Source organism: Bos grunniens, chromosome 3, assembly GCF_055505025.1.
Source record: "Bos grunniens cultivar Pamir isolate PY7600 chromosome 3, Bosgru_T2T1.0, whole genome shotgun sequence".
Taxonomy (NCBI): domain Eukaryota; kingdom Metazoa; phylum Chordata; class Mammalia; order Artiodactyla; family Bovidae; genus Bos; species Bos grunniens.
In genome coordinates, this window is record NC_141167.1 from 110,131,735 (window position 1) to 110,143,735 (window position 12,001).

Here is a 12,001-nt window from a genome sequence, read left to right on the forward strand (position 1 = left end):
ATACTCCATATGTATGTAGTTTTAATATTCTTTTTTTTGTTGTTGTTGTTTGTTTGGAGTTCCCTTCCTTTATCTATGTCCCAGCAGATGTTAACAATTTGATCTCCGCTTCCCCTACCTTTTCTAAATCCAGCTTGGACATCTAGAGGTTAACTTTTGGCACATGATTTAAATTACAACATTAAAAACAAAAGTTATAGCACAGGTTACATGTTGCTTGAGTTTCCTTTGTTTAGTTTATCAACATGCCCAAAATCCAGAAATGGAAAAATTAAAACCACCAAATCAGTGAGTAATATTTAGTAAGAGTTTCTTGTGGATATGAAAGCAGTTCACAAATGGGGAGATTCCAAATTAAAAGATTGATGTGAAATTCAGGGGCATGAAATTACAGAATGACTTACAGAGCAAAAATGAGGAAGTTATTACTTTTTACAATGATTGGTTACTACAGTAGAAGTTTTTCTTGCCATTTTTATGTGGTTGACTTCTGTTTCTTTTATGATTGTCAGAGCCATTTACAAAACAAACCTGGCTTGGGTTTCACTTACTTTTGTGAAATAAGTTGGTTTTAGTTTTCTTACATGGCTTAAACGTTTTCATCTGTTCAGGAAATTCTCACATCCATACTCCATGCTTATGTAGTTTTAACACTCTTTAGATACTGTGACCACCACTCAGACTGTATAGGATTGCTCAGTAGCTGTCCTCAGGCAACCATTAGATACCAGCTCACTTGGGCAACTGCCTTGTACTTCAGGGGAAGGAACTCTGGTGTTTGCCGAAATCTTACTTCTGGACCTGAGGTGTGTGTCTTCCTTACTTTTGGAGTAGAGTTTAAGGTACTTGTTGTATTTATTTTTATAGGGAACTTAAGGGAATCAGAGGTAAATTTTCATCTTTTTATCTCTACCATCTCAGTCTAATTTTCACCAATAAAGGCAAGATCTTGTTTACTGATCCTCTTGATTGGAGTAATTGAGATGTTGAAATAATTTGTTTCCACTCAGGTTTTCACTTTGGTACCAAGGGCCATTGAGAGAGCAGCCTTTGTAGTATTAGTGCGGAGTGAAAATCAAGCTCTGAGCACCGTACTTCCTGGACATCATCTTCATGTTCCAGTGAGTCTGTCAGTACCTTTAGCCAAGTATTAGCCAAGCAGGAGATGCACGGTACTGGATGCTTGGGGCTGGTGCACTGGGACGACCCAGAGGGAGGGGAGGGGAGGGAGGAGGGTGGAGGGTTCAGGATGGGGAACGTGGGTATACCTGTGGTGGATTCATTTTGATATTTGGCAAAACTAATACAATATTGTAAAGTTTAAAAATAAAATAAAATTTTAAAAAATAAAAAAAATAAATAAAATATATGAATATATTTTGCAGACAGTAAAAATAAATAAATAAATAAATGGTATAGAGAGCATTGGTTCACTTTTCCAGTGTCTGACTCCTTGAAATGGGGCTAGGATTCTCAGAATCTCCCTTTCTATGGTATGTCTCCATTCTCAGAGGAGGTCTCTCTGTGAATGTACACCAAGGTACTGTGGCCACTCACACTGATCCATTTGGTATTCTCTCCAAGACCACCTACACTACCTCTCTGTTACTGCTACATCACTTGTCAGTGTTATATTTGCTGTATGAGAGAATGAGATAGGTGGACAAACCAAAGGAATACTTCTAGATTAAGAGAGACTGGAAGTTGAGCAATTGTTTAGTATTACCTTGTTATTGAATAGATGTGGCAATAAAGGATGAGGAAGGTGAAATAACTCTTCAGCATCACAAGGGAGCTTTTCCAGGGTAGAATGTATAAAAGAGATGAAGACCAAAGAATGGAAATGAGATGGAGTGGGAGTTCAGAGCTGTGGGAGGCACAGTTTTTCTGAGATGTGCAATGTGGGTCAAAGATTTGTCAGTTGGGGAAGAGAGGAAGTCAATTTAGAGTACTGAAAAAAAAAATGCTGAAATTAGAGATCAAATACCAGCTCTGAGAGTCAGAAGTTCTACTTCCCAGTGAAATGCTGCTTCTACCACTTCTGTTACTTGGAGTTATCCTCCCAGGTGGTGACAATGAGGATGGTAAGAATAACTCTGGCTGCTCCCAGCACAGGTGCAGGGGTTCTGGATAAAAGCATGCTGCACCTACCACTAAGGGTCTGGGCTCTGCTGTCTCCAGCTTCCCCTATTCTGGAAGCTGGAGATGGAGCCAGAAGCTTTGGGGGCAGGGGACCATTTCAAGTTCTGTATTGTTGTTCAGACTCTGGGTTCTTTTTCATACTATTCTGATTCCACATTTCCCCCTCATTCTTCTTATCTTTCCACCACTACAGTGTTCCAGGGGCCAACCTCCTTCCATCTCATGCAGATTTCAACCTTTGTCAATAGCACATGGGCTCAAAATCAAGGCTCAGGCTGGTTGGATGACTTGCAGATTCATGGCTGGGAGAGTGACTCGGGCACTGCCATTTTCCTGAAGCCCTGGTCGAAGGGCAACTTTAGTGATGATGAGGTGACTGAGCTGGTGGACCTCTTCCGAGCCTACTTCATTGGATTCACTCGGGAAGTGCAGGACCGTGTCAATGAGTTCCAGTTGGAATGTGAGTATAGTCCTCTGATCTGGAAAGACTCTCAATGACTTTTCTTTCTCTTGTGTCAGGCTACTGCTCCCTCTGATGATGGTCCCTTTTCCCCCTCTTTATCCAACTGCATGTACACAATTGTCCAGAGTAGCCTTCAACCCCGACTCCATACCTCCATCTGGTATCTGAGATTCTTCCTGTTTCTTGCTCTCTTCTATGTACATGACCACTCTTGTGGTTATTTCTTGTTTGCGTCTATGTAACTTGCTTCTCTAAAACCCCAAGGAAGAATCTCCTTTTCCTACTCTGTGCTTGAGTGAACTTAAGTGTGACTTCCTACTCCTCCAATTGATGTCCTCAAGCATCTTCTGCCTGATCCCTTCTCTGCATGTAACCATTCTCTTCACCGTGGAATGCTGCACTTCTGACTCCATCACACGTTGCCCCTCTCCCCTTTTGCCCCCTCTACATCCTTAAAACAGCCTAACCCCACCATTGATGATATGCATACCTCTCCCCAGTGCTCTTTCTGAAAAGTCCTGAATACTGTAATTGGTTTTATGTCAATAATTTCACCTCTCAACTTGTTGCCACTAAAGTAAAAAATCCTATGCCTTTTTCTCGTCTCTTTCTTTCCTGTTTGCTTTTTAATAACTTGTCTCAGTTTTCTTTTACACAGACCCCTTTGTGATCCAGGTCACAGCAGGCTGTGAGCTGCATTCTGGGGAGGCCATAGAAAGCTCTTTGAGAGGAGCTTTAGGAGGACTGGATTTTGTGAGTATCCAGAATCATTCTTGTGTGCCTGCACCAGACAGCGGCAGCAGGGGGCAGAAGTTTTGTGCACTCACGACTCAGTATCAAGGCATCTCTGATATCATTGAGAGACTTCTCTCAGAAACCTGTCCTCGATATCTTCTGGGTGTCCTCGATGCAGGGAAGGCAGAACTGCAGAGGCAAGGTTAGTCTCATGCTCTCCCCAAGATGTTTCCATTTCTCCTCTCACAACTTTCTTTAAATTCATTTTAATATATGGCAAAACCAACACAGTATTGTAAAGTTAAAAAATAAAATAAAAAAAAATTTTAAAAATTCAAAAGTGAGAAGTACCTAAATAGAGAAATGATTAATCAATAAGTCATTTGGTGCCCATAGGAGTGGAAGAGGAAACTGTCCAAATTTGTGGGTTTCTGAGTCCCCATGCTCTGGATTAGAGGCATAATCTGACATTCTTACTGCTTCTTCCTACCCCAGTGAAGCCTGAAGCCTGGCTGTCCAGTGGCCCCACTCCTGGGCCTGGCCGCCTACTGCTGATGTGTCACGTCTCAGGATTCTACCCAAAACCTGTGCGGGTGATGTGGATGAGGGGTGAGCAGGAGCAGCCTGGCACTCAGCAAGGAGACCTCATGCCCAATACAGACTGGACTTGGTATCTCCGAGTAACCCTAAATGTGGCAGCTGGGGAGGCAGCTGGCCTGAATTGCCGAGTGAAGCACAGCAGTCTAGGAGACCAGGACATCATCCTGTACTGGGGTAAGAAGGAACTGGGGCCCAACTGGGAATGGGAGGAAATGGCCCTCAAGAACAGAGAGGAGGACACAGGAAGGGGAGGGATTTGATGGGTGAGGGAAGGATGGAGGGAGGAAGACAGGCATGGAGAGAGGATAGGCGGGGAGGAAAGAGAATCAGGGAGACAGAAAGAGAGAGAGTCAGAGAGACAGAGTTTGAGATTTATTTCTAGGACTACAGTGCCAGAGGTATGAAAATAGCTGATCTAAGCTGTACAATAGATAAAAATGAAGTAGTCTTCACTACTACAGTAGTAGTCCCACTGTAGTCTCGGTGGGATTCAGCAAGAAGGAAAGATTAAGGGTGGCTCTGCGTATAAGACCTCTGGGAATATGAGAAAGGGAACCAGAGATGCCCATGCATCAGAAGCAGTTAATGATGGTGCAGACACTCAGATGGGTAAGAAGGCTTGGAGAACTAGAGAATGGGTTTGAAGTGACATTCCTTTGTCTTCTCCCAATTGCCAGGACACCCCACATCCATTGGCTTGATACTTGTGGCAATAATAATACCCTCCTTGATCCTTTTGATATGCCTTGCATTATGGTTTTGGAGACGCTGGTGAGTTTTCATTTTTTAATCTTTTTTTTCTGTCCATCCTTTTATTCTTTCCCTCCTTTTTATCTATTAATATTACATCTCTTTAGTCTCACAATTTCTGCTAAAACATTTCCCTTTTGTCCCCAACTCCCATCTGTAGGTAAATTTATTTTTTTTTAAATTGCGGTAAAATAAGTCTTGGAAAATTTACTGCATTAGCCATTTTTACACATATAGTTTAGTAGTATTAAGTACATTCACATTTATGCAGCCAATTCTTAGAATTCTTTTCATCTTGAAAAACTAGAAGTCTGTGCCCATTAAACCACTTTCCCCAATCCTTTCTCCCTCAGGCCCTGCCAACCACCATTCTACTTTCTGTCTATAGGAATCTGTCTACTCTAGGTACCTCATAGAAATGAAATCATTTGTCCTTTTGTGAATGGCCTACTCCACCTAGCATTATGTCCTCATAATTCATTCATGTGGTGGCCTGTATTAGAATTTTTTTCCTTTTAAATGTTGTTTTGTTTACCTGTTCATCTCTCAACAGATACCTGGGTTAATTCACATTTTAGCTGTTGTGAATAATGCTGCTATGTACATAGTGTACAAATATCTCTTAAGTTGAGCATTTTTTTGCTTGTGTTCTTAACAGGTCATATCAGAATATCTTGTGAGCCCTGACCATGTCTCCTTTTCCATTTGGAATAAGTATCCAGGAACTCTGAAACTCAAGTTGTCAGTCTAGTAGTCAATCTCATCATATTTCATCAAATGATCATCACATTTGATCAAATCATTGTTTCTGTAAGTTGTAAGATAAATCATAATTTATACCCTAGCTGAAACATAAATGAAAATTGTTATTATGAGATAATATCACTAGCAGGATCCACTCAGATTTCATAGATGTGATTTGTGAGAAAGAATATACCTTGGAATAAATGAAATGATGTACACAACTCCATGGTGACATGCTTTTGAGTTCTTATTTAAAACTTTTTTTTTTTGCTTCTGCTGAAATATCGTTTTTCAAATTGATCTAACTACAGTTATGCTGAGGTAATTGTATTTGAAGAGTTGCTGAGCATTTTTAACATAATTTCACTCTCTTTATTTGGATGATTTTCTAACTATGAGGGTCAGCTGAGCAGCTTGTTTCTCCAGATAGCATTCCTTACTGTTAGAGTAGAAGAAAGTCTCCCTTGTCTGGTATTGTGCAGAGATTCACTTTACTCATACCCAGAACACTGCAGTTCCTTTTCTTTTTCTTTTCCTTCTACTTATGAGTTCCTTAGAGAATGGCTTGTTCTCAGTGGATCCCTGTCAAAAACTTATTTCTGGTGGTAGAGTTATTACTGTTATTGTAAGACTATCATGTTTGTATAGGCTACTGAAATATAGGATACAGTGTGACAGGTGGATAGTATATAGTTTAGGTGATTATATAGTTGTGTTAATTCACTTGGAACCAAGATTTTCTGTCTAGAGAAGGTGATGCGAGATAGATGTAATATTAGACTCTGTAATCTTAAACTTGAATTGCAAGCATAATTAAAAAATCATAATATTTAGGATTAAAAAATGTCCTGACCACTTAAAAAGCCACAAAACCAAGACTTAGTGCTCACATTATGGCTTTGACATATTTTCACACTAAAGGAACCAAAGGACCTTGAAGAAATGGCTGATTTCTAGTTGGGACAGAAAGATTCTTCAAGAGTCTGGAACAACTTTGCCATCAATTCAGTTTAGTTCAGTTCACTTGCTGAGTCATGTCCAACTCTTTGTGACCCCATGAACCGTAGCACACCAGGCCTCCCTGTCCATCACCAACTCCCTGAGTTAACCCAAACTCATGTTCATCGAGTTGGTGATGCCATCCAGCCATCTCATCCTTTGTCGTCCCCTTCTCCTCCTGCCCCTAATCGCTCCCAGCATCAAAGTCTTTTCCAATGAGTCAACTCTTCACATGAGGTGGCCAAAATATTGGAATTTCAGCTTTAGCATCAGTCTTTCCAAAGAACACCCAGGAATGATCTCCTTTAGAATGGACTAGTTGGATCTCCTTGCAGTCCAAGGGACCCTCAAGAGTCTTCTCCAACATCACAGTTCAAAAGCATCAATTCTTTGGTGCTCAGCTTTCTTCACAGTCCAACTCTCACATCCATACATGATCACTGGAAAAACCATAGCCTTGATTAGATAGACCTTTGTTGGCAAAGTAATGTCTCTGCTTTTCAATATGCTATCTAGTTTGGTCATAACTTTCCTTCCAAGGAGTAAGCGTCTTTTAATTTGATGGCTGCAATCACCATCAACAGTGATTTTGGAGCCCCAAAAATAAAATCTGACACTCTTTTCACCGTTTCCCCATCTATTTCCCATGAAGTGATGGGACCAGATGCCATGGTCTTTTTTTTCTGAATGTTGAGCTTTAAGCTAACTTTTTCACTCTCCTCTTTCACTTTCATCAAGAGGCTTTTTAGTTCCTCTTCACTTTCTGCCATAAGGGTGGTGTCATCTGCATATCTGAGGTTATTGATGTTTCTCCTGGCAATCTTGATTCCAGCTTGTGCTTCTTCAAGCCCAGCGTTTCTCATAATGTACTCTGCATTAAGTTAAATAAGCAGGGTGACAATATACAGCCTTGATGTACTCCTTTTCCTATTTGGAATCAGTCTGTTGTTCCATGTACAGTTCTAACTGTTGCTTCCTGAACTACATATAGGTTTCTCAAGAGTCAGGTCAAGTGGTCTTGTATTACCATCTCTTTCAGAATTTTCCACAGTTTCTTGTGATCCACACAGTCAAAGGCTATGGCATAGTTAATAAAGCAGAAATAGATGTTTTTCTGGAACTTTCTTACTTTTTTGATGTTCCAATGGGTGTTGGCAATTTGATCTCTGGTTCCTCTGCCTTTTCTAAAACCAGTTTGAACATCTGGAAGTTCATGGTTCACGTATTCCTGAAGCCTGGCTTGGTGAAATTTGAGCATTACTTTGATAGCATGTGAGATGAGTGCATTGTGTGGTAGTTTGAGCATTCTTTGGTAGTGCATTTCTTAGGGATTGGAATGAAAACTGACTTTTTCCAGTGCTGTGACCACTGATGAATTTTCCAAATTTGCTGGCATATTGAGTGTAGCACTTTCACAGCATCATCTTTCAGGACTTGAAATAGCTCAACTGGAATTCCATCACCTCCACTAGCCTTGTTCGTAGTGATGCTTTCTAAGGCCCACTTGACTTCACATTCCAGGATGTCTGGCTCTAGGTGAGTGATCACACCATCTTGATTATCTTGGTTGTGAAGATCCTTTTTGTACAGTTCTTCTGTGTATTTGTGCCACCTCTTCTTAATATCTTCTGCTTCTGTTAGATCCATACAATTTCTGTCTTTTATCAAGCCCATCTTTGCATGAAGTGTTCCCTTGGTATCTCTAATTTTCTTGAAGTGAGCTCTAGTCTTTCCCATTCTACTGTTTTCCTCTATTTCTTTACTTTGATCGCTGAGGAAGGCTTTCTTATCTCTCCTTGCTATTATTGGGAACTCTGCATGCCATAAGGTAAAGGGAAGCTCAGTGATAAAGGTGTGTTGAAAGGATTCACAAATGACTGGTGTGAAAAGGCTCCCATGTCACAGTTGGGGCAGGTGAGCCTCAAGAAACAATGGCTAGCATTTGTTGTTGTTCAGTCACTCAATCGTGTCTGACTTCTTGTAATCCCAGGGACTTACAGCATGCCAGTCTTCCCTCTACTTCACTATTTCCTGAATTTTGGTCACATTCATGTCCATTGAGTTGATGATATTATCTAACCATCTCATCCTCTGCTGCCTCCTCTCCTTTTGCTTTCAATCTTTCCCATCATCAGGGTTTTTTTTTTTTTTTCCAGTGCATCAGGTCTTCACATTATGTGGTCAAATTATCAGACGATCAGATTCAGCATCTTTCCTCTTAATGAATATTCAGGGTGAATATCCTTTATGATTGACTGGCTTGATCTCCTTGTAGTCCAAGGAACTCTCAAGAGTCTTCTCCAACACCACAATTCAAAAGCGTCAATTCTTTGATGCTCAACCTTCTTTGTGGTCCAACTCTTTTATCTGTACATGACTACTGGAAAAACCAAAGCTTTGACTATGTGGACCTTAGTTGGCAAAGTGATATCTCTGTTTTTTGTAATATGCTGTACAAGCCTGTCATAGCTTTCCTTCAAAGGAGCAAGCACCTTTTAATTTCATGGCTGCAGTCACAGTATGCAGCAATTTTGGAGCACACACACAAAAATATCTCACTGTTTCCATTTCTATTTCCCTTTCTATTTGCCATCTCATACCCATAAGATGGCGGAGTAGAAGAATGCACATTTATCTTCTCTGTCAAGAACACCAATATTTCAACGAGCTGCTGAAAAAGCATAGACAGAATATTGGATCCCACAAAAAAGAGATACCTCATGTCCAAGGGCAAAGGAGAATCTGAAACAAGACGGCAAGAGTGAGACAATTGCATTTAAACCTCCTCCCCTCCAGAGACACTTGGAGCATGCAAAGGAAACCTGTGTGCACCAGGATCTAGGGCAGGGACAGTGACCTGCACAGCTGACTGAGCCAGACCTGCCTTTCAGTATTTGAGTGTCTCCTGTGGAGGTAGTGGGGGTAAGTAGTGGCCTGTCATGGTGACAAGGACTTTGGCAGCAGCAGTCCTGGGAGTTGCAGTGTGTGGCATAAGTCCTCTTGGAGGAGATCACCATTAGCCACACTACAGAGCCTCAGATATGCAGATGACACCACCCTTAAGGAAGAAGTTGAAGAGGAACTAAAAAGCCTATTGACGAAAGTGAAAGAGGAGAGTGAAAAAGTTGGCTTAAGACTCAACATTCAGAAAACAAAGATCATGGCATCTGGTCCCATCGCTTCATGGCAAATAGATGAGGAAATAATAGAAACAGTGAGAGACTATTTTCTTGGGCTCCATAATCACTGCAGATGGTGATTTCAACCATGAAATTAAAATACTTGCTCCTTGTAAGAAATCCTGTGACCAGCCTAGACAGCATATTAAAAAGCAGAGACATTACTTTGCTGACAAAGGTGCATCTATTCAAAGCAGTGATTTTTCTAGTAGTCATATAAGGATGTCAAAGCTGGACTATAAAGAAAACTGAGCACCAAAGAATTGATACTTTTGAACTGTGGTGTTGGAGAAGACTCTTGAGTTTCTTGGACTGCAAGGAAATCAAACCAATCAATCCTAAAGGAAATCAGTCCTGAATATTTGCTGGAAGGACTGATGCTGAAGCTGAAGCTCCAATACTTTGGCCACCTGATGTGAAGAACTGACTCATGTGAAAAGACACTGAAGCTGGGAAAGATTGAAGTCAGGAGGAGAAGGGGACAATAAAGGATAAGATGGTTGGATGCTATCACTGACTTCATGAACATGAGTTTGAGTAAGCTCCAGGAGTTGGTGATGGACAGGGAAGTCTGATGTGCTGCAGTTCATGGGTTTGCAAAGAGCTGAGCATGATTGTGACTGAACTGAATAGAGCAACTGAGCATACGACCCACAAACTGGAGAATCAAAGGAGTTCTGGTATAACAAATTTAACAACAGTTCTTTCTCACTGTGAAAGTTCTGGGGCCCACAAGAAATTTCCCAACCTGGGGATCTGGCAGAGCAGCTAAGAACCCCCAGGGAATATACCTTTGAAGGCCAGTGGGATTTGATTACAGAACTCCCACAGGACTGGGTAAACAGACTCTTGGAAGGCACAAACAAAACATTGTGTGCACCAGGACCCAGGAGAAAAGAGCACTGATCCCACAAGAGACTGATCCAGACTTGCCTGTGAGTATATGGGAGTCTCTGGCAGAGGTGTGGGTCCACATTGGCCTGCCCCAAGCCAGAGACACTGAGTGCAATAGTCCTGGGATATGCAGCATGCTGGCATAAGTCCTGGAGGAGGTTGCCATTACCCCTACCAGAGTTTGGCCTTAGGTCCACCCATCAGCAGGAAATTGGATTAAAGATTTGCTGAGCATGACCTTGCCCATCAGAGCAAGACACAGTTTTCACCACGGTCACTATCTCCCACCAGGAAGCTTCCACAAGCATTTATCCTTATCCATCAGAGGGCAGATAGAATGCAAACCACAATCACAGAAAACCAAACTGATCACATGGATCACAGTTTTGTCTAACTCAATGAAACTATGAGGCATGCCATGTGGGGCCACCCAAGACGGATGGTGGGGAGTTCTGACAAAATGTTGTCCACTGGGGAAGGGAATGGCAAATCACTTCAGGATTCTTGTCTTGAGGACCCCGTGGACAATATGAAAAGATAAAAAGATATGACATTGAAAGATGAAGTCCACAGGACAGTAGGTGCCCAATATACTACTGGAGAAGAGTAGAGATGTAGCTCCAGAAGGAATGAAAAGTATGGCCCAAAGTGGAAAAAAAAAAAAAAGTCCAGTTGTGAATATGTCTGGTGGTGAAAATAAAGTCTGATGCTGTAAAGAGCAATACTGCATAGGAACCTGGAATGTTAGGTCCATGAATCAAGATAAATTGGAAGTGGTCAAACAGGAGATGGTGAGTGAACATTGACATTTTAGAAATCAGTGAACTAAAATGGACTGGAAAGAGTGAATTTAATTCAAATGGGCAAGAATGTGGGCAAGAATCCCTTAGATGAAATGGAGTAACCCTCATAGTCAACAAAAGAGTTTGAAATGCAGTATATGGGTGCAATCTCAAAAATGACAGAATATTCAGTATCATAGTAATCCAAGTCTATGCCTCAACCACTAATGCTAAAGAAACTGAAGTTGAATAGTTCTAAGACCTACAAGAACTTCTAGAACTAACACCAAAAATGATGTCCTTTTTATCATAGGAGACTGGAATGCAAAAGTAGGAAGTTGTGAGATACTTGGTGTAACAGGGAAATTTGGCTTTGGAGTCCAAAATGAAGCAGGGTAAAGGCTAACAACGTTTTGCCCAGAGAATGCACTGGTCATAGCATAGAAACACTTCCAACAACAAAAGGGATGACTTTACACATGGACATCATCAGATGGTCAATATTGAAATCAGATTGATCATATTATTTGCAGCCAAAGATGGAGAAACTCTATACAGTCAGAAAAAAAGAAGACTGGGATCTGACTGTGGCTCAGATCATGAACTCCTTATTGCAACTATCAGACTTAAATCGAAGAAAGTAGGGAAAACCACTAGGTCATTCAGGTATGACCTAAATCGATTCCCTTACAATTATACAGTGGAAGTGAGAA

At 41.2% G+C, this 12,001-nt stretch overlaps 1 protein-coding gene across 1 annotated transcript; it reads left to right on the forward strand.

The window, feature by feature from the left end:
* Nucleotides 1-1,914: 1,914 nt before the first annotated feature.
* On the forward strand, nt 1,915-5,655 carry LOC147376770 (T-cell surface glycoprotein CD1b-2). Its single transcript, XM_086394100.1, has 6 exons — nt 1,915-2,084; nt 2,336-2,602; nt 3,264-3,542; nt 3,836-4,114; nt 4,618-4,711; nt 5,349-5,655. The coding sequence occupies exons 1-6, from the start codon at nt 2,024-2,026 to the stop codon at nt 5,368-5,370; spliced, it is 1,002 nt and encodes a 333-aa protein (XP_086250226.1). The 5' UTR covers nt 1,915-2,023; the 3' UTR covers nt 5,371-5,655.
* The last annotated feature ends 6,346 nt before the right edge of the window (nt 5,656-12,001 follow it).